The sequence below is a fragment of the Passer montanus genome, unplaced genomic scaffold (assembly GCF_014805655.1).
Source record: "Passer montanus isolate IOZ18808 unplaced genomic scaffold, ASM1480565v1 scaffold31, whole genome shotgun sequence".
Classification (NCBI taxonomy): Eukaryota; Metazoa; Chordata; class Aves; order Passeriformes; family Passeridae; genus Passer; species Passer montanus.
The window spans coordinates 9,846,036-9,869,999 of NW_024367819.1; the positions used below are offsets into that span (position 1 = coordinate 9,846,036).

The 23,964-nt window shown below is 41.0% G+C and overlaps 1 protein-coding gene across 1 annotated transcript in view; it reads right to left on the reverse strand.

The window, feature by feature from the left end:
• ADCY2 (adenylate cyclase 2) overlaps positions 1–12,085 on the reverse strand; it is a 209,009-nt gene extending 196,924 nt beyond the window's left edge. The window contains exon 1 of the mRNA XM_039714799.1: positions 11,858–12,085. Within this exon, the coding sequence (XP_039570733.1) occupies positions 11,858–12,085 (228 nt within the window). The remainder of the gene's footprint in view (positions 1–11,857) is intronic.
• Between the last annotated feature and the right edge of the window lie 11,879 nt (positions 12,086–23,964).

The following is a 23,964-nucleotide window of genomic DNA, read 5'->3' on the forward strand; positions in this document are numbered from 1 at the left end:
CCTAAACATTAAAATTGAAAGGGGGAGCTATAAGCTCACAGATTAAAATCTTTGTAGGTAGCCTGAAGACACTATAAAACTCAGAGGCAAAGGGAATAGCTAATCAATTCCTCTAAACAACTTGAGAAAGACCAAAAATACAACCAGAATGTCTCAACATCCAAGTAAGGAAGCTTCTAAAATTTATCTTCTGTAGAGGAAGAAAAAAAAAGGAAACACAAAAAACAACATAACAACCTGCAAGGGGATAATAAAAAAGGATTTAATATAAAGGCTTAATTAATATAAAGACTCAATAATGCAGGCCAGGAAAAAAAAAAATTCTCAAGCAAGTTTTTAAGAGTATACAAATAAATAGTAAATTATTTTTCAAACATAATCAGGAGTCATGGCAGCCTGCTAAAGAACTTCCAAACAAACAGATTATGCAGGTATTAAAAAGAACAACTAGAGAAAAACAGACTGTAGCAAAAAGTATTTGGGTTGTTTGGTTTAGGGCTTTTTTTTCGTTTTTTTTTTTTTTATCTGTGTTCATTGTAGGATAATTCTCATGCCAAAACAATCTATGCAGGGGGAATAAGTCCGAAAGCCTGTCTCAAACTGAAGCATTAGTGTAAGGCATTAGAGACAAAAGCAGCAACATGAAATGTAAAAAAAAATTACCATAAGCAGTCAGAATTCACCAGAAAGGGCCAATAAGACTCGAAGAAGAAAGAGCTAAAACTGTAGTAGCATATAACCTGCACCCAAAAGTTCCCCAGTACCCAAAGATAGGCATGTGATGTAATGCCAGTCTCTCCTGAGATCCCTCTCAGAGACAAAGGGAAGCACCAGCACGATCTGGCATCTACTGGAAAAACTGCAACAAACAAAGGTACCAGTGTCCTCAGGAATCCTACGGTATGTGCTCAAAATACCCATAAACAGTTTGGAAAAGGGCTGAACAGCAGTCTGGCAAAGGTGAGGGTCAGCTATGAAGAAACACAAAAGGATCTCATAAGAGTCACTACAGAGCAAGAAAATGGCAGATGAATTTCAGCAGAGATGTGTGTGCAGAGATGCACCTCAGACAGACCAATCTTAGCTTTATACACATGACAACAAGCTCTTAGCTGGCTACTAATACTTAGAGATATTTGGTGTTTATCATAGCTAGACTCATGAAAACATCACTTAGGTGCTCAGCAGCAGTCGAAAAACAACCCGAAATGCAGAACATAGAAAAACAGAATAAAGAAGAGAGAACATCACAATGTCACCTCAATGCATGATGAACACCATAACTGTGGTTCAATCACCATTTCCAAATGAATGCAAGGAAGAAAAGATAGTTTTCAAGCATAGTCAAAGCTGCAACACAGTGGCCAGATTCTGAAGGAGTAACACTTGGTTTTAAGGTTTATCTTCTCTGCATGGAGTGAGCACAACTGTCCTTTAATCCAGCTCTTTTGATGTTTAAAGGTAACGTCCATCTCAGGCCAACAGGAACAAACTCCACTGCAGCTATCTGCATGCAAAGATAGCAGAAGTATCCAGAAAGTAGCCAGAACCCCATGAGCTCCTGACTATTCGTACTGTATCATATTCCATGGAATAGAGAACAGACACCTATCCCTGCCAAAAACCTAACTGGTAGAACCAGGATGTGTGGGCCTGTATATTTTATATTCAAAAATATGCCTCGTGCAAACACCATGCACTCAACCTGAACAGTGAGTGGTTTTTTCATACATCCTCATTTGCCACATCAGCACTTTTCTCTCTTGGTTTATTTTCCATCGATTTGGGTCCTCTCCTCTGGTTAACCACATGACAGATAAAATATGCCAGTGCGTACAACTATGTATTTAATAAGCTGGGGTTCAGAAGGCCCAGAAACAGGGTCTGGGAATATGAACAGGACTGCCAGGCCTTTCAGTCATCCAACAGCACCTCAACCTTCTCTTAGGCTGGCAATTATCAAAAGCTTTACTTTAAAACCTGTAAGAACATAAGAAAACAAGGATGGTCAAATCCAGTTACTAGCGGCTACAACACTCAGCTGGGTGCACTTCTAAAATTGTCCTACTCAATGGCAGTAGCTGACAGCCACAGAAGATAAACCATGTCCTAGAGAGCAAGGAGACTTAATTACATCCTGCTCCCTGAAGTGTCCCCTTCAGAAGAGGGGGAAAGAAAGCAGAAATGTGAGCAAAAATCTGTACTTTGATGAAACTAATTACTTCAGGCTCAAGAGGTAATTAGAACCTACTCACATAATTTATTAATTTTTAATGTAAATATCGTGATCAAAATATCTTTCTTGCATACTTTATTCTACATGCATTGGTTCTGGCTTCCTCTCAAAGGTGGGTTAATAACTCAGTTTAGATTGCTTTTCAGATAGTCTCAAAATCCTTCCTTATATTATAAAAACACTTTTAAAGAAACTCTCCAATAAATGCACCTACTATTTATACAAATGATTATATATGGAAGATAAACTGAGTAAAACACTTAGGAAGAACATATACTTTTTAGTTAAATATATTCAAAATATGTCATTGAAAAAGCTCCATCAGCTAAACATTATGGATAATACAATACTTCACAAGACTCAAAGACATATTTTTCAGATTAACTGCACTGCAACATGTATTAAAAGTGAAATTATGGCCTTCCTTGTACCCATATAGATTCATAGAAGTCTGAAATACTCGTTTAGATTTGTAGAAGTCAGAAGTACTCATCTGACTCTTTGAGCTATTTAATACTGACAGTTACATATTTTGGCTGTCACTTTTAAATCAAAGCTAAAAGGTGGCTTTCCCTCGCCATTTTCCTCCTGACATAATAACTTGAGAATCTGGCTGTAATCAAGAAAATGTGTCAAGATGCAACTCACTTAAAAGTAAGAATGACAAAATTTGAACCAGGGAGCACAAGAGCTTCAGCACATAAGGAAACTGCTCATTTTAAGGGTCTGTTTAACGAAGAAAAAGGTACACTTAGGTACTCTCTCTAATAGGTCTTTTAAAAATACATTTTGCAAGAATATTCCTAAGATTTAACAAATAGGCATAATAGGACAGCATAAAAAACAGCTTTAGTATTGAAAGGCACTACTGTCATTTTGTAATTACTTTTGAAGTGTTTCCTAAGGTTGTGCAATTACACACTAAACACCGTTATTTCTATCACAACATTGTTCTTAAAGTTTACTCCCCTAAGGATGCTTTCCACACTCTCATATGTCTCTCAGTTCAACTGACTTCAAACCTAAGATATTTCTTATTTCATTTTTGACTCCATGATCAGGACCACATTCTGCAATGGCTACTATTTCTATTATGATAAAATTTCAAATAAAGGTTACAAACGTGTTAACTTACATTTAAAATATAACGGCCAAATGAAATCTCAGGAGTAAAACTTCAGACTAAATAATAAGAAATAGAGCAAAACAGATTCTGCAAATACAGGCATTTATGTGTTAGTTCAGGGCTTTTTCATAAGTACTGTAACCCTACTTCATTAAAGCACAGGTAAGAAAATAATAAAAATCAAAGAAAGCAAAAACCAATCTGGTAAATTGTTTTACTGTTAAACAGATGTCACATTACTTGAAGCAACTTTACAAAATCCCACCACCTATCAGTCAGGTTTGAAAATTCCCAGAGCTCACTGGTGCAGAAAACAAGCGCCAGTGAGAGTCTGTGGCCATTTTCTGGCATGAGTTAGCAGGGCAGGGATCCCCAGTGGGGTTTACAGGACAACCTCCCCATCCATGTCCTCCTAGGTCTTGACCAGACTAGACACTTCTCAGACCACTGTGCTGCTACAAAGGACCAACCATCACAGTACCTGCAGCAAGGAAAGAGAATCTACCCACCTGCCAAGGTATATGAAGCAACTGAAGTGATTTATGAGGAGCAGCAGAAGGAACTGGGGCTGTCTAGCCTGGAGAAAAAGTTGTTGGGGTGGGACCTTAATACTTCCTACAATTGCCTGAAAGGCAGAGCAAGGTGGGTCTTGGTCTCTTTCACCCAATAACAAAAAATAGGAAAAGAGAAAATGGCCTCAAATTGCACCAGGGGAAGTTTAGATTGCATATTAGGAAAAATCTCTTCCGTAAAAGGGTGAGCAGGCTACCCAGGGAAGTGCTGAAGTCACCATTCCAGGATGTATTTAAAACACATGTAGATGTGTCACTTAGGGACATGGCTTAATGGTGGATGTGGCAGTGCTGAATTAATGACTGGATTTGATGACTTGAAGGATCCTTTCCAATTCTATTTGAAACAATTCTATAGGAACAGGAGCAATATCAAGCAGGTGCTGAGCCAAGTTCAAAGAGCATCTGTTTTCCTAACACTTCTCTCAGAGGAAGCAATGTGTCCAAGTCCTCAGCCTGAAATCAGTGTTGCTGGAAAAGGACCTGGGGGGAATCTAAACTTCCTAGGATCTTCCTCCCAGACTAACCAAAGTACTAGCAAATTGGAGAAAGGGATATGGAAATTTTACCTGGAATCGAAGGACAGCAATCCCATTTATCCAGTCAGTGAGCAGATTCACTGTGTCAGCCATAGCATTTAGGGTCTTTAAAAGGTCCCACAGCACAAAATTCAGCTGTGGAAAGCAGGTGGAAAAAAGTAAGTTCTAACTACTCTTGCAAACCTTCCTGAGCAGCTCCAAGAAGCTATTTGGGAAATGGAGAGGTGGGCTAGAGCATCTCTTGTCCCAGCTGGTCTCTGGTATATGCAACCAGAAGCCATTGCTCCTGCACTCTGGAACACACCTTCCAGGTAAGAAAACCTTCAAAACTAGAACCATGGATGGTGAAAGAAGAAAATGTTCAGACTCACTTGTCATCATTTGTGGTCATTTCCTCTGCCTCTCCCAGACACAAGCCTGGAACAAGGTCACACCAGAAACAGCAAGGGGCTTTTATATCATATATGCACCACTAAAAACAAGAGTTCTGTTTAGAGAAGACACAAAGAAAACGTTTCTAAACTTGCTGGTAAAACAGACAACTCGGAGAGTAAGTGTAGAAACAGCCTCACACTCTTCCGTACAGATGGTGCAATAGTCCCTTCAATTTTCAGCATCACCTGAATCAGGGTCAGTGTCTGAAAGTTGTTTATTCAAGACATAAAAAGAAAAGATATGGAAAAGAAAATGTATTGAGCTGTTTTGAGTTTTAGGTTTTTTCATCAGGTTTGATGTTCAAAGAAAAAAAGTCAGGGAAAATAGGGCAGAACTGTGCCAATTCACTTATTTTTGGATCCAGATCCCCCAAAACAGAAGTTTAATCTGTTGGTATCTTCCATCATCACATATCAATGTGGCTTGAGCTGATTCAATTCTTTTTGAAATATGCAGAAGCTACTATGGCTGCACATAATTATTTGGGATGACAGCTCCACTGTGACTGGGGAGGTAGGCACAGAATCAAACTCTACAGGTGTTCAGCTGCACTTTGGTCCCCAGCACATCCAGCTGCTCAAAAGATTTGCAGAACACACCTATCTGTGTGAAGTGTCCATCAGTTTGGAGTCATGCATGGAGCAGCCTGGAAGGCTCCAGTGACCACTACTGTCATAACAAGAAGTTCTCTTAATCACAGTGTAAATGCAGGATCTGTGATCTCTGGCTAAGGTCCTTAATCTAGAAGAGCTCTTGAAGGCTCAAAGAAATATATTCACCATTTTGTAGGAGTCAACAAATGGGTTGGATATATCTGTCCACAATAAGGAACTTGAAACCAATTTTTAAAAATTTAAGGAAGATAGGCAGGCAAGTATTCACAAGTCCATGGCAGATCCACGATGAAGTTGCCAGTACAGGATTTGTGAATCCACATACCTGGCTTGAGGCTGATAAAGACAGCAGACAATCAGAGCCCAGTCCATCATCTGTCTTATTCCCATTGCACATCAGTAAACAGCTCTAGTCAGAATGTTATTTATTATGTCTGTCAGCTGCAGTAATGATTAGCAGTTGTGGATCCACCATTTTGAGTCACAATTTGTGGCATTAAATGAGTTTTCTGTTGCCAAGGTATTCATAAAACTTCAATTTATTAAAAGGCTAAGCATTTTTCCAATATTGCCATACTCGTAGTTTTATCCAATTCTTATTCAGAATTTAGGTTTTTCAATATGAAAGATGAAAGAGAAGCATGCAAAGTGAGGTTGCCACCAGCACCTCATTAATTTGACGGCTCTGTTTCCAGACTTGTTAGAGACCGGCAAACGAGACAAGCTCTTAGCAGCAATAAAAGTAACCACAGATGTACTGTGAGTGTCATTAGAGAATGAAAGAAGTAACAGCCCAGACTGATGCAGTACTGAGGACTGAAACCAGACAGAAAGCCAGGCAATTCCTGCTTCAGACAGGAAGACAGACCAACCTTTCCTGCCTAAAGAGATAATACTGCCTTTAAAAAGTCACTCTCAGAGAACATCAGAAGGAACATCTGGCAGGGATAGCAATATCCTAAGATTGCATCAAGTAACCAGCAACTATAGCTAGAAGAATATACTGCTATATGATGTCTAGAGACAAGAAAACAAGAACTAGGAACATGGGGTTTCCTCATGGACCATTTTAATAGGGGACTTGAAAGCAGAACTGTACACTCAATCATAAATGGAACTGTGGAAAGAAAAGGCATTGTAAATACACTGATGTTTATTTTTAATTCCTTCTCATGTTGGTAGTAGCAGTGGTATGGTAGAAAGAGTTTAAGGAGAGGTATGATACCACCTGAGCACAACAACCATAGCATCAAGCATGCAAAAAACCCTCTGTTTGTCCTTCAGTTAGTGAGGATTCTCTTACTTCATTACTTTTGCTCCGATTTAGCTTTCTTCTTGGTGGAATGAATATATTGGAGTTTGAAAACACTGTTAACAGATGCTTTGGCTTACTTTCAGTCTGCAAGGATTCCAAGGAACGTTTTCAGACCTTGGGTATTCTTGAGCTTTGGGAAAACAGTTGGTGCTCTTAAACTAAAAAAAGCTGTAAATTACATAGGGTTGATCTCAAAAGATATCCTAAAATTGAGAGTACAAATGGTCTTATCATATGCCTGTATTATTCCGTGCAATTAGATTACAACAGAGCATCTCAAGAACACAGATACAAAATCATGTTGTCAGTGAGGTGACCTTTTGGTGTGGATGGATGAATTTTTCAGAGGGAAACTGATGAGATTAGAACAATACCAGAGGTACACATCAGATGCTTTTTGTACATGATGAAACATGCTAAAACTACTCATTCCACATGGACCTGGAAGACTTTTCCCCCTTCATTTCAAGATGAGATTATGATCATGGAAATCTGGAAGGGCTTGGCTGATGTCCACCTTTTACCAAAAACAGCAAGAATTTATTTCAGGAATAACACCAACTAGAGGGAAGAAATGGACACCTCAGTTCAAACCCCAAGAGGCTAACAGGACTCTCCTGATCTCCTCCTTGCACAGAAAGAGTTATCTGCCAACCAGGTTGGCAGACAGAAAGTTTTCACGTACTCCTTCAGAAGAATGAGGCAGCTACTTCTTATTCCATGCAGGATCAGCTGATGGTAGGTTCAGTCAGTCTGATGCCAGAAAACCAATTCCTGCAGAATGTACATCTGCCATGCTGCAGGTACATCGACCTAGTTAATTGTATTCCCTCTTTCAGAACCATTGACTGCTCCTCTTTTTGCTACAGAAGGTATTTGGGTATGTCAGTAAAAGAGATGTGCAGCCAACCTTTAGTTTCTTGAATTTATAAATCCATAAAAACGTCCAAAAATCTATAATGAGCCTACCAGCACGATCCTGAGCTTTTCAGGAACTTCAAGGAAGTGGTTGAGGGGGCAACTAATACCTCTGCTGCACAGCCAGCCCTTAGGTGGCTGACCCAGAACAATCTCAAGAGTGCTTTGGAAGAGGGAAGGCTACACCATGCCATGTTGCAGAAGCACTTTTTGCTCAACACATGCCCCAGTTGGCCAAGGGCACCCTCAAGAAACATGCACCGACACACCAGAGCCTACACACAGCAACCACATCTTAAAAGATTTACAAGGTCACACGTGGCAGCAAAAATTCAGGAGGGAGATAAGGGCTGCAACTAATGTTAACACCACACAGCAGGCTTACAGATCCTGAGCAAAGGGAACAGGCCAGCTAAAAGAAAACATGTGTATCTGGTAGCAGACTGGTGAACCGTACGTTTTCAGAATAGGAGCAGAAAGAAGATCAAAACAGGTTTAAATTTTCCCCCACTTACAACACAAGTACTAAAAGATTTTGATATCCCTGAAGTGTAGGTTCTTTTTGAGGCCTTTATCTATGGACTAGGCACTCTTTAAGTCTAGAAAAATGCATGGATAAAGGAAAGTTATGGTCTTCCAATAAATTGTACAATTTGGGCATCACCCCTGTCTTCAGAGTTTTTGTTTAATCATGTAAGAAACTGATCACAATTTCAGATATTTCAGGTACTGTCATATTTTACACTATGAATTTAAAAACGGCTCTGTTTTTCAATCTCCTGCCAATTGTAGTTATAAGAGACATGCTCCTGCCAGAGACAAAACTGTTCTAGATACCACTAAAAATGGCCATAAGCTTTTAGTACTAAAAAGGGAGAGATGGGCGAATAATGAGTTTTCCATATATTTTACATTGAAATAATAACACAATAGTCAGAGAGAAAATGAAGCTGACCTCTGGCATTTTTAAGTCCTGAAAGGCTTTCACAGGTTTGGGAAAATAATTTACTCTCTATCGATTAAAGCAGCAGCTAAACATGGATGACTGATCTCATTTTGCCAGCTTGCAGTTCACGCCAGGTAGAGAAATACAGAGGATACTCTGACACAGGAAATTCAAAGGTTGATACTATCACTACATTATTTATAATTACAAGCTGGGAATGGTCATCATTCAAGCTGACTCAAGTTTTATATCTAGTGTTTGAGGAGATAGAGTGCTTAATACCAAAGGTCAAAATCACAATTGTTCTCTGAAACAAAAGCAAAATCTCCCAAGAAACCTCTCTCAGTAATAATAGCAGTACATTGTCTGAAAGAAAAGTAATCTGATTTCCAGGCACACTTTGTAAGTAATCTTGTTTACTGTAATTTTGCAACAGCTTTCATAAATTTTTCATCTGAAATCAGGAAAGCTATAGCTTGTATTCTGACTAGTTGAAAGAGCTGAGTAAGTAAAATACATCCCCCGTGTGGCTGGCTTTGTTTGGGAACACTTAAGAATACTTTGTCGCATGAAAAAAAAACCCACAAAAAAAGGCAACTCAGACACCACAGTGATATATTTTAACAACCAAATAAATATTAAAATAGAAGGAAAGCATTCTCTCAATTCCACTGGTTTCCAATTTTTTTAGCTTAGAACATGAAAATGGTTCACACTTCATGAATATCCATCCTAACAATGTCCAATCCCACATTCCATGTTCTAAGCTGTTCTATGAAGCACAAGCAAGAAATCCAAACTGTTATAGTGAGTCATTTTGGAGTTTTTCCTCCACAACAGGCTTAAGTAATTTTCAGTGAAATCTTAACTGCTTTGTACAAAATCTAAAGGAAACAACCGTTAAGAAATATTTCCCTTAACTCCAGATGCATAGCATAGATCTGCACAGAACTATCCCACTTCACTTCCACTGGGCCTTCTCTACAAAATTACATCTTCTGTCAAAACAATCACACCTGTACAAGTTGTGCAAGATAAAAGATAAGGATATTAATACCAAGATTTTGTGGCTCAGATACTCCTAACCACATGTCCCTTTTATATCATCAGGCACAAAAAAATGACTAAAAGTCCACAGCTTTATAAAATATGTATCCTTCATTCAGATGCAGGTAAAGCAGATCTAAACCTTCAGGAATACTTTAATCACAAATGCAATCAGAAACTAGACTACAATAAAGTGCTTTTAGGTGAAATTCTGGGCAGGATTCCAAAGGATTTTGTCCAGCATCCTGTGGCTGGAAGTTCCATATAGGCAAGCTTTCTCCCTGCCTGAAGTCACTTTCATCTGTCGACTGGAAACTTGGATGAAGCCCACCTCTTTCTCCACTCACCCATCCAGTTCTTAGCTACAGGAAGATAAAGGCTCAGGAAAACGGTTTTAAAAGCTTTTTTTTTTACTCTTCCGGTATGTCTGGAATTCCAAATGCAGACTGAACTATTAAATTCACTCTGAAGAAGTAACGCCTGGCAAGATTCAGCCAGTTCACAGTTTTGTTTCCATAACTTTCAGCACTCCTTCCATCTGGATCCAGTTTTATGCTACCTTCATTACTGCAAATGATGTAGCTCAAGAGATGAAATTACCAAAATAACCACATGCAACTTGTAAACAAGCTGCAGACCATACCACGACTGAAAAGTACATAATTTAGTACTAAACACTATCAAGCCCAAATTCTGTCACCTTGACTGTGGGCATGTACAGTGTACATCTCCACAGTTATCTCTGCCTCACAGACTTGCAGTTCCACCTTCCAACAGTCCCTTCAGCCCTGGTGGACAAGCACCCACATTAACACACTAGAACAAGATAAGTGATCAAACCTGCATTTTGCACACAGAGCTCCAAAATTTAAACCTTTGGACATTAAACAACTAAAATATGAAGCATCACCATTACTGGCCTCATTTTTACAACTGTTTTCTATTTAGTAGGAGTGGCTGAACAAAAAGCTTAAAATACAACTAATACAAACGCCGAAAGGAAATAAACCAGCAATCGACTCAAAGCTGAGCTAATCCTGCAGGCAGTTCCTGCAGGTTTTAAGGCAAAAGTTTGGTCAAGCAAGAAAGCAGGATAAGCAAACACTGGCTGCAGTGCCTCTAGGAGAATCCATTTGATTATACCGACCTGCTCATCCTTGCCTTTAGAGATAACTAGCTCTATTCAATAAACATTCAGCTTTCCAGAAGACCATAAAAAGATTCTTTTTTTTTTTTTTTTTTTTAAGGGAGGGGAAGAGTCTGAGACCACACAAATACCCATTTACTTCAGAAGTATACAGTAATGCCAACAGCCTGCTTCTAGTCCTTAACAGCGGGAAAACTCTGTAAAGGACCAAGAATTTTACTGCCCTCTGCAGCTTTTCCTTTGCAAGGGCAAAACGCCACCCATTTCAGGGGAGATAAACTGATACCGACTGTCACCTGCTGCTGTGACACATTTTTCTTCCTAAAGGCTGGAAACCCCACACTGAGCACGCAGAAAAGACATCCGACCAACCAAACTTCACCTTCCTTAAAAACGAAGGCTGCGCTGTCCCAAAAGCTTTCTTGAGAAAATGGGTCAAACGCTAGAAAATGATATCATAGGGGATGGAGGGGGCTAGCACAAGGAGGGGCACAGCCTCTGCTTACTTGCACTAAAAATATTACTTCATATACAGGTACCGACTGCATTTTTGTGCGGCGACGAAAACCCTGCCACTACAAAGGCCACTACGGCCAAGCCGCCAGTTGGAAGAGAGCGGAGCCAAGGAATTAAGTGAATTAAACTCGATGCGCTTGTTGACTCAGTTTTCGCTCCATCAGCCGCGCGGCCGCTGCTCCAGCGTCGCCTCGAAATATCGGGCAGCAAAGTTCGGGCGGGGGCTCCCCGGCCCCGCCGCCACCTCGGCGCCTCCGGCCACCAACTTTCCGCCGCAGGAGCTGCAGCAGCGGCTCTCGGCCGCCCCGTCCCGTCCGCCTCGGCTGAGAGTGCCGGCTACAGCGATGCCAGCGGGGCGACAGGGGAGGGGATGCCGGGCGGCGGCAGCGGGGATGCCCGGGAACCCGGGGATGGAGCGGGTCCCGGACCGGGAGGGCGTCTCTTACCAGCCCGGAGGCGAAGAAGACGGCGAGCAGAGCTAGGCAGGCGCCCATCACGATGAGGAGCAGGAAGACGATGAGCGGGTGCTGCTGGCTCATGCAGTAGTAGGACTCGTAGAGCCAGTCCCGGGAGCGGGACTGCTCGCCGCTCGCCCCGCAGCCGCCGCCCGCCTGCTCTGCCCGCTCTAGCAGGTAGCGGCGTCTCCTCCTCATCATCATCGCCTCTTGCCACATCGGGCAGAGCCCGCGCAACTCCCTCAGAGCCGCGGCCGCCGCTGCTGCAGGAGGCGGCCGGGGAGTGGAGCGGGGCGCGCTCCCGCGCGGGAGGCGGAGAGGAGGAGCCGCGGCGGCGGCGGCATGGGCACGGAGCGCCGGGATGCCGCGGCCGCCGCGCAGCCCGCCCGGGGCTTGGTGCGCCTCCGGAAGGCGCCACCCCGCACGCACATGCCTTGCCCGGCTCCCCCGGAGGCGGGGGCGGCAGGCGCGCTCCTCCTCGCCGGGGAGGGCAGCGGCCGCCCGCACAGACTAAGCGCCCCAGGGCGGCGGCGGCGGGAGGTGCCTTCGCGGGAGACCGTGAAAGCAGCCGCTGCCCCGCGCCCCTCCGCAACAGAGCCGGGAGATGCCCCCGGGGTCGGGCCACCTGCCCCGGCCTCCCCCTGCGTGGGGCCGGGAGCCCTCGCCGCCCGGAGGGGCGCGGTGCCGCCGCAGGTGCCGCTCCCGACGGCGGCCGTGGGGCGGAGAGCGCGGCGTGTGCCGCTCCCGGCCCGCCCCCGGCCCTGCCCGGCTCCCGCGGGGACGCCGCTGCCTTCCCCAGGGTGTGTGGCAGCACCTCCCGGAGCCGGAGGGAGAGACATTTGGAGATTGCTTTGGAATTGCTCCCACGGGCGGAGGGCTCTTGCAGGACTGTGTCACTGGGTACCTTTTCCGGAGGCGGAATCCCCTTTTTAGAAGCCATACGTCGATTTTTGTCAAGACGAGCATTCAAGTTAGAAAGCAGCATGACACATTTTTCCCCAGTTTACCATGTTCCGAAGGATTTGTTTCTCCTACCAAAGCAAGGATTGGAAAGATGCTGGACATCTAACACAATAAAGTTACATATCTGTCATGCACAGCATTTACAGGCAGTTCTGCATCACCAGCCCGTTGCTTCCCTGAATGTCCCTCCCCACAGGTTAAGTCAGTCTCTGCCCTCTCTGATCTACCCTCCAGCCTCTGTTGTTGCTTTGTCACGTCCTTAAACTCATGGAGGCTGCCAAAACGCTCCCAGGAGAGGAAGAGAACAGAGCAACACAGATGCTAATGGGCCTGAATGTCCCACGGGTGTCTCCTGGTTATTGGGGTAATGTTAGAAACAAGAGGGTCTTGGGAGTACTATGCTACTACAAAAAGTGAAAAACTGGAACTGACATAAGTGGTCATAAATTGTTATAAATGACAGACATAGAATAGAGGGCTGACCATTAATCAGGTGGAAGAAAAGGCAAGTAACTAGAATGATATAGACCAAAACTACATGGACTGTGAACTAATTTATATTTAACACCTAAATTCCGTGCCACTGATTTTTCTGTCCAGAAAAAGAAGAGATGGGTCCTCCTCCACGAGTGTAACAATGCAGAGAAACCAATAGAACGTACAGCTCTAAAGCCCTGTCCATATATTTGCACCTCTTAGAATCCTCTGTTTTTTAAAATGGATGAGACTTGAGCTTTCCTGCCCCCTGTTCCTCTCAGCTGGCTGGATGGAAGAAAAGCTGCTTGTTTTTCACTCTTCCTTCCCCTGAAGCGCTTTCTGGAGCAGGAGGAACACATAAAGGAGAAGTGGAAAGTTACAACCGCACCCACTGTTTTGGGAGAGAGAGGGTGAAAAACTCTCAAAAAGCAGCAGTGGTAAGATTGAAGGATGAAGACAAATCTATGTGGGGAGAACATTCTGGCAGAATTAATTGCTGGGAAGGAGTCAGTAGAGGTGGGTGTGAGAATTTTTGCAACATGAAAAGGCTTTACTTGCAGTCACTTCAAAAATTATGGAGTTGGCCACCCTCACTGTCACACAGACATATATAGTGAGATAAGCATAGGGAGTTTAAAAAAATCAAGAGCCAAACCAGAATTACAACATAAAACCTCTTGAAAAAGCAGATCTCAGAATCTGGTATTTGAAGGTGTTTTGACCTCTCAAAGGTGGATCTCAAAGGATCACATATACACTTCTTTAAAATTCAAGAATAATTCCGTGATCCTGTAAGTAATCACAAAAATGTAAAAGATCTGAACAGGCAAAATTAAGAAAGTTCTCTGTTCCATGTGTACAACAACCATCCTCACAAAAGCATTTGAAACTTAGACAGTATATTAATACAGATGGTTGAAGTGGTTGTCTTCTTCCCCCAGCTGATTCTGCTTTCATAGCTTTCCACTGCTTTCCACTCCCTGAACCTTAACAGGAACGGCCATTCAAAAGAGTTTACTGTGATGATCATGTAATTTGTTTGTTATTTCAGTAAGGTCTTATGCCTGTAACAGCTAATTCCTCATTATATTACTCTCATGCAATTTCTCAGGAAATAAAATTATAATTGCACAGCAAAAACTTAATTAACCCAAAGGTTGCCCAGTGGTATCTCATGCCTTTCCAAAACAATGGGATAAGCATAACTGCCTTCTGAAAGACCAGACATAAGGTGTTTCGACAGCAGAGCAAGAGAAAGTAACATGGTAACAAAAGGAAGCAAAATGGTCATGTATAAACATCAGCTCCTAAGGGTGCAGGAGCAGGCAATTGCTGGATGCTTGCGAGTCAAATGGGTGAGGCAGAAGGCTGGCTTGGCTGTACATGAATCTTTTTTCAGAAGTAAGATGAAAAGGAAGGCCAGTGGAAGAAATTTCAGGTGAAATGGGAAGAATACTGCTTGCCACTGTAGGGAGAAAATTGGTGTGGCCAAAGCTCAGCTGAAGTAGACATTGGCGAAAAGTGTAGGGGGAAATAAGAAAAGGGTTTATTTGAATATATTAATGGCAATACACAGAGTAGAAATAAAATCAATCTGTTAGAGGATGAGGATGGTCACCTCCCAAACAGGGATATGGAGAAGGCAGAAGTATTTAATGCATTGTTTGCCTCAGTCTTCTGCATGGATGATGGAACAAGGGGATCTCAGTGCCCTGAGCTGGAGGACTATGACTGAGAGGATGATCAACTCCAGTCAGATCTGAAATTTTATAGGATCTGCTGCTCCAGCTGAATCCCTAAAAATCTACGGGGTCTTAAGGGATTCATCCAGGAATCCTCAAGGAGCTAGCTGATGTCATTCCAAAACCTCTCTTGATGATTTTTGAGCAGACTTGGGAATCCAGAGAGGTCCCATCTGACTGGAAGCTGGTGAACATTGTCCTAATTTTCAAGAGGGGCAAGAAGGAAGATCCCAAAAAACACAGGCCTGTCAGTCTCACTTCAGTGCCCAGTAAAATCATGAAACATATTATTCTGGAAAGTATTGAAAAGCACCTACAGCACAATGCAGCAATCAGTCACAGCCAGCACAGCTTAAATCCTGCTTGTCAAACTTGATTTCCTTTTATGACAGGGTGACCCACCTCGTTGATCTAGAAATGCCATTATATGTAATCTTTTTGGACTTCAGCAAAGTTTTTTATACCTCATGGGGGAGATGAGAAAATATCACAGCAAAGCTGGGATGTGTCTCACAGTATTCCTCTGGACAAAAGCATACAGCATACAGTTGGATCACCATGTTATGTGATGGGTGAGCAAGTGTCTCACAGGTCAGGCATGCAGAGTTACAGTGAATGGGGTACCATCAGGCTGGTGTCCAGCTCAGCATATTCTACAATTCTGATGCTACAATTCTATTATATGTTTCCACTGGGCTCCTGTGGTTTTTTGTCCAGCTGATGGACTCCCCTGCTCTACTTTCTCTCTCCAAACTAGAAACCTGCATGTTTCAATTCAAACTTCAGCTAGAAACATCCCACACCTTAATGTCTGAAACCCTCTCCAGTTCTTAGAGCAGATCTCTAGATAGAGGCAGTGGCCCAGTGAAAAAAAGCTCCACACTGTCATGTAGATAATGACTGCAACATGCTATATATGGACAAGGTAATTGAAACTGTGCAGTATCCAAATCTGAATTTGAACTTCTAATATGAATGCTCCACTTTTTATTTAACATATTAACACTTTTTTTCTCCCCACAGGATGCAGTTAATTAAGTGAACATTATTGCAGTTGAATGACAATTATGTCATTGCTAAAGCTGAAATGCCATATGTTTTTAAAGACCGATTACCCTAGGTAGCTGAAAATAAGCATCCTTACTTGGCTCAGCCTGAAGGTTTGCTATGCCTCAGGGAAAAGAAAGGTACAGTGAATTCTGTAATTTGTGGTTGAAAAGCAAAGGACTTTCAGAAAAAACCTCTTCATGTGTTCTACCTTATTTCTCTAAATGAGGAACAAAAGCAAAGCTAGCACTTAAGATTGTCAGAAACTGTCTCCTGTGTACCCTTGGGACTCCAACAACATGAAAGAATTTGTTCCTTAGCCAGCTGGTGTCTAAGCATCTGTTGTACCCCTCTGGAGAAGCAAAACAACACAGAACAAAAGGTTGAGGTCCACAGCTGCTTGTCAAAGCAGCCGTGAGCCAGAGGCATTACACATTCCCGTAGCAGATTAACTTAGAGAACTTGGTCCCTTCCAGCCTCAATTGTTCTGTGATTCTGTGTTATCACAGCTTACTTCCAGTGTCAAGGGATCTGTGATAAGTCTTAGGGAAAGAGATAAATAGGAACAGGATATACAGGAGAACCTCTTGTTCCTACGTTGCTCTCTTTGCCCCTCTGGCTCAATCTCCATCACATCTTTCCTTCACTTTCCCTTCTCTGTTGTCTTCTGCATGAATGTTCTGGTCAGGGATACAGACTAGCTCCCAGCAGAGACAGATCCTTTGCTCTCAGCTACTCTGTTCAGCTATAGGGCAACCTGAGCCACAGGAAACAAATTGCAGGGAAAGCTGCTGAATCCCACAGTCCTGTAAGATAGCAAGCACTCAAAAGAGCCATAGCAATTGGCCTGAGCAAAACTCTGCCCCCAAGTCCACCGGTGGTCAGGTTGTCCCCATTAGCACCTGGCCACCAAAGCTGCCCATTGCTGCAGCCTTGAGGCTGTACTGCCATGGTCCAGCTCCATCAGGGCACCTCACACTGAGCTGAGATTGCAGCTCAGGCTGTCCTACCAGCAAGGTTTCACATAGCCAGGGCTTCAGTGGCACTTCAGAGCTTGGATGTGGCAGCAGGGCGAAACTCAGGTCAGCCAGACCTGCTTAGGGCTGCTCTGGAGAGCCATCCCTGCCATAAGATCAATGTGTGAATACATTTGGTGTGACCAGGGTCTTAACATTATTTTGTCCATGAGTGATGCATACCTTTTGTTGTTGTTGTTGTTGTTTAAGACTGAAGACTGCTATTTTTTACTGAATTTTCTGGATTCATTTTACTGAGTTCAGTTAACAGGACATGCTCTTTCAAACCTTATAATGACAGCTTTGTGTTACTGCTGCTCTTCGAAAAATGAGGACACAATTTCCTACAGAAATAAACTGGATTTCACACACCTGGAACCAGGTGAAATTCACTTTTGTTTTAAATATAGACTTGCCTGTGGTGTTTAACATTGTTATTTAAGTTGCTAAATAACAGTCTGACTGTTCTGTAATTCCTTGTGCAATTTTTCTCCCTCCCCCTTTTTGAAGACAGTATCTAACTTTGGGCCTCTCTCAGCCTCCATAAACTTTTAAGAGTGTTTACTAAAAAGTTCTGAGGTTATTGAAGGAATTACTTGAGATTCAGATTATCTGAAAGTACCTCAGTAACCTCTCTTCTTGGATTATTTCCTCACAGATGGTAACTACTTTGGTCATCTAATCATAGATAACCTTTTTATTGAAGATAGAAGCAAAATATAGATCAGATTTTTAAAGGTTTTGGACCATCTGTTATTAGCTGAATAGAGGGCCAACAATTTCCAAAGTCTCCTTTCAAAAAGCATGTGACAAACAAAAAATTATCCAGAAGTGCATCAGTTTTCTCTCTTATACCTTGGCCTTTCTTATTTTGATCATGCTATTCTTTACACTCACTGTTTTAATATTACTTAGTTTCTAAATTCTCTATAATATTATACTTTTTCCGTTTCAAGGCATTAGCCTTGAATTATACATTTCCTCATCTTTCCTATTAGGACAGTTTGTATTTAGTGGCATTACTTAGGAAACCACCTACTCTTCCAGATAACCTGCTTTCAGGTGGGAGATCTAGGGAAGATGGAAGGAAAGAAATAGAACTTTGGAAATTTGGAACTGCTCAGGTGGTTTTATAGAATTGCAAATTGACTGGACGAACTAAAGACAAGTACCATAGGCAGCTCAGGAAAGACCTGTTTAATATATAACTACAGACAGAAGACTTTTACAGCTTTCAAATGCACAAAGAATAAGATAATAAATAACTTACAACATACAATAATACCTCTATACTGATCAACCTTACACCTTCATCTTGAGTTTATTACCCTACTTACCCTACATCATAAAAAATATTGTAGAATTGGAGACAGATTCTTCAGAGAACAGTTAATCCAAAACAAGGAAGAGTTTCCTCTGTTTAGCAAATATAGAGGATGGTTATCTACACAAACAGAATATAGGAGGAACCATACTAATGCATGTAACATTACTCTAGAAAAGACTGCTTGGAATTATTTTTTTTTTTTTAAGAAAAAGGTTAGTCTGAAAATTAAAGGAATTAAATGCAAAATTGGTAAATAGCATATGTTATTTCACTGTGGTAGCTAATCTGTCAGAGCAGAACTCTGTCAGAAGAGGCTTCTAAAACAAGAATTTCAGGTACAAAACTGATTTGGTTTTATGTCTTTCAAAGTTTGATAATTGTCAATAATAATATAAATTACAAGGAATATTGATGCTGCTGTTTCATGATTAGCATCAGTGCAAGGCAATGCAGAGATAAAAAAGAAAGGAAAAGGCAGGTTATGTCAAAATGGGTTTCTTGCATCTTCTACTGAATAATGATGCAGCTTTTTTTTTTTTCTATTCTCAAAGACCGGTTACTAACATGGACTATTCTTTGTTGTCATTCAGTTGGGGTCAGTGGTGTTCCAATGAATTTAATAGACTAAAAGAAATGTTGATTTCCTGAATAAAGGGCACGACTATTGATTCAAAGCCTACTGAATCACACAACACAGTCTACATGTTCTTCCTTCAATAAGGAAGGCATATATATAGTAAAATTATTTTGGTTCTAGACATTTTATTTTGATCTTTACTCCATCTGCACAATCCACTGAAAGTTAAAAAAAATGCACCTAAAGCAAACTCATAAGTGTGCAATGCTTTAAAATTATTCCAATGATTAAATCAGATACAAAGCATTTACTGACCTATTCAGGTTAATTAGGTTAACTCATACTACAGAACAGAAACACATAAATCTAAATATAAAATGACCAGCTGAAATGAGAAATGCACCTAGGTAAATTCATATCCAAGAAAACCATATTCATGTGTATATAAAAAAACAGTTTTGCAAAATCTCTGTGTTGCTTCAATTCTTCCCTCAGTAGCTGTCATAGTTATGTTAAAGGAAGCTTCCTCCCAAAAAAAGCTGCAAATGGCAGTGCAAATAAATGGCGCAATCCTGCAAAATTCAGTATATGAACTGAGTTCTGAAAATACTTAAAAGCAAACAAAAGTCTGTACATGTTAATTCTGGGATTTCTGTGGAACTTTTTGAAAGCTTGGAACTAATTAGTGAAATAGGTTTTTGCAAGATGGCATGACAAGTATTTTCCCTAGACAAAAAATTTCCTGCTTTTAATTTCATAGTCTTCTTGTCTCCAAGAAAGACCATCTAGATTCATGTTTTTATAATTATTGTGGTATTATTTATTTAATGGCCAAAGTTTTGTTTGGACTCAGAAAAGAACTCTAGGAAATGTTACCAAGAAGTTAATATTTAAGTTGGACTGGACTTAAAACTACAGGAGAGTTGAACATCACTCCAGATTTGGACCACAAGTAAATTTTATCCATAATTTTTTCCACTTGCCAGGGCTGTAGTCTCTCTCACTCCTGCAGAGGTCCTGCATTTCTTCCTCTCCTTCTTTCACAGCTTCTGCATGTTCTGATAGATAAACGCTGCGTGCTCCTTTTGGAGAGGGAGCTGGCACTGCTTGCTTTCAGACCTCTGTTCTGCCACTTATTGACCTCAGTAAAAACATGTTAACCACAGATGGCTTCCAGAACCGTGTGAAGCTGTGTGAGGTAATGGTTTCAGCTGCATATTTGATAAGAGCACCCAGATGACAGCAGAAAGTCGTAAGAGTTGGTAATGTTCCAGAACCCAAGTCTGCAGTGTTCTGCCAAGAGTAATGGATCCCAGGATTTTGGAGAAGATGTTATTTCCGGGGTGAGAAAGAAACTGAGCTGCTGCTGAGGATAAGAGGCCACTCTGGCCGTGAAATCCCCTGGTACTGAATGAGTGATAGACCAGGGTGCTGGAGCCCAGGAGGTTGGAGAGATTTTCTGAAGGGAGGCTTTGGGTGTGTGGGCTGAGTCAGGTGCTGGCACAGTGTCACACCTTAAATAGAGACTGTGGGCTGGCAGCACAGCCTAACCTTTCTTAGCACTAAGGAGTAGGGAGCAGTAGGGTAAATGTCATTGGCAAACCCAGTCCAGCCCTTTGCCTTGCTGGTGAAACCTACCTCATGTCGGAAACATTTCTCTTGCAGATTTGGAGAAAAGGTATTTATATTAATCAACAAAATGTTCCAGCTTTAGAATTTTTCTTCAAACCAGCTGATGGATACACAACTGCATATCCACAATGTGTATTTGGTGGGGAAGCTTGTGTCTCTTAGATGTTTGAGCACCATCTTATCACTAAGAGTCTTTGTGTGAATTTTTCCATTTTTTGAGATCAAGATCTCAAAAAATAAAGTACCGGAGACCTATCCATTTCACAAGAGCTTTCTCACTCCTTAGGGCTGAAAGAAAAATCACTATTGAGGCAACATGGGACCTCCAAAGATTGTTTAGTCTGACACACCCCGCCCCCGCTCTAAAGAGGGTCATCTATAGCAGGTTTATCAGGAGTGTGTCCAGTTGAGTTTTGAGTGCCACCAAGAATGTTGACTCATCAATACCCTTGAGCAACCCGCTCCTGTGTCTGATCATCCTTATACTAAAAAAGCTTTTTCTAAGCAGTATTTGGGTTTTTGCATGTTGTGCCCATTGCCTCTTGTCCTTTCACTGAGCAACACTAAGAGTCTGTCTCCATCTTTTCTGTTCTCTGTCCCGTCAGGTATTTATGTGCTCTCATATCCCCCTGAACCTTCTCTTATCCAAACTAAACAGTCTTGAGCTTTCCTCTGAAGAAAAATCCTTCAATTGTTTAATTGACTTTGTGACCTTAGGTTGGACACATGGCTTGGAACATTTGTCTAAAGTCCAGCATCAGTCTGGACTGTATTTCTCTTTTGTTTAAAACATAAAACTGCAGTGTAATAGCAAACTCCTGCAGAGGAAGAAAGTCAAAAGAGGGCAATAAACTGATGAAAAAATACACGAGAATGCTTCAACAACTCAGTAGAAAGCAATCAAAGGCAACAGTGACAGTGGAAGGGTTCAAAGGATTTCACAGATGTAGGAGTATTTTGGAAAATAATCCACATATAAAGAAAATGATAATAATTAGAACGCAATCTAATAATGAATAAAATTAGGATAAAATCATACAGTCACAGAACTATCCAGTTATAAAATAGATCCTTCATTGTGAAGAAAGTTTCTTAAAAAAAAAAAACCAAACAAAAACCCACAAAAACTCCAAAACAAAAGTTGACCATTACCTATGCAGCTGAGACATTTAGAAAAGAGTGTAATTTTTAAGAGTAAGTTTAATTGCAAGTAGAAATCACAAAAGACAATCAGAATTCCCAGGAGCAAAGCATGAAATGTCATAATTTCCATGCTGATATACTTAGAGCAAGAAGAAAAAAAAATTCATGCAATCTTATCTAATTCACAAAATGATTGCATTGGTCTAAAAATTTGAAAATATCTAAAGGAACAAAATTTGCTCAATAAAAAAATAGAAAGTAGAAAAGAAAAAAAATATTTTGCTATGATTACTATCTCATAGGCTAAGAAATCCTGGGTTTGCTAATACATGGTAGCTTTATGTTTTAAACAAAAGAGAAATACAGGAATTTTCTGGATCTATGAAAAGCTCATCTTTTAAAATAAAATGTATTCATTGACTGGGAAAAAAATTAAAATTATAAAAGCTGAACAAATATTTTGGTTACGAAAAGTCACAGTAATACATTATGAGGTTTAGGAAGGTCAGTATTAGCTTTGTGTGCTGTCCATGCATAATTAAGCTTGGGAGCTTTTTTCCTACCTGAAGTAGTCATGCATGTGTCCCTTTTATTACGAAATTCACAGCTCTGGTTGGAAAAAATGACTTGCACCTGATTTTTTCCAATAAGGCTGATGATCTCAGTTATAGAAAAAGACAGGGGATATGGTATAACAGAAATCAAGACCTAAACATATTATTCTTCCACAGAACCTCTTTGATCTTAAACTCAATTTATTTTAGACTAACGGGGTTTAGTAGGGAGAAGAGGAAGACTATTCAGGCCATGTGTTTTAGCTACATCAGTTTTCATGTCTGAATCAACAGCTATAAAATTGATATTAAATATAGATTGGAGGAATTGTCCTGATTTAAATGAGATATTTCCTTATATTGTGCATAAGCAAAGTGTAGAACTCTGTTGCAGGATGCTGTGAATGCTAAATATTTGCAAGTGTTCAAGTAGCAACTGGAGAAAGATGTCTGCTGATGAAGGAAATCGGATGCTGGCCATTAGGCTCAGAAACAACTTCCACTTCAAAAAGTTCCAGAGCAATTAGTTTTTCCCAGCCACAAGTTACCAAAGTGTGAAAGGGAAGTCAAAGGAGACACTGCTGCACATTTGGAACAATTTTTATGCATCTTCCTGCTGCAGTCTTATAGTCCATCTGGTTTGGTGCTTTATGTTGGTTTCAAGCATGGCTACAAAAAAATGTGCAAAAAGTTTCTTTTGCTCTCTGACCAGATGACTCTCATCCAGAGTGTTGTAGCTGCAGCAGCCAAACTATCCAGCTTCCAGGTGTCTGCTGCATGTCCTGTTGTTTTAATCCTGTTTTATATATGGTGTTTTCCAGCTTGTTTTAGCTTAATTATTGCATAGCTTTGTTCAGCTATGTAGTTCTTCTGCTTCTAAAGGTAACATGACAATAAAATGTACCAAAGCTAAGTAACCATAGTATATCTAACCCCAGTGTAATTGGAAAACATTAAAAAATAACTGTAAGCAAACCCAAGGAATGAACCTTCAACGCTGTTTTCCTCTTAGCAAAAACTAAATATGCACCACTGGCCAGTGTTTGATACAGGTTCCTGGGATGGAAGGACATTGGATCTTACTCCAAGGAGTAGGACCTTTACAGAGAAGAGGCTTTGCAAAAAATTTTCTCGATGAAATACCAAAACTATTCTCCTAGAACCATTCTGAAGTTTTCTCATCTTGGAGAGCAGCACTCTGCATGCATTGTAATGTTCCTGCTATTATAATTGGAGTTTCTGGAGTGTTTCAGAAATTGTAGAGGATAGTCATTAAGACTGGTAATAGAAAACAGATATCTTTTCAACATCAGATCAAGGGATGCAATTTAGGTTCTCACCCACGCTTTACTCTCATCGAAGACTCCAGCTGTACAAAAACAAGAGTTAAAATCAGTACTGCATAAACATCACACAAAAGTGAGCTGCAAAGGCATATCCTTTCCCTCTTTTACTTTTCTTAGAGAAGTACCTGTTAATTAACTGATGAACCAAAACAACACAGCCCTTATTTAGGAAAGCGAAATGCATCCAGAAACTAAAAAAATAACTGCCTTTGCAGATGACTTCTGGCCAGTGAAGACAGGACTATGTTGTCCAAGAAAATTTTAGGTCAGATAT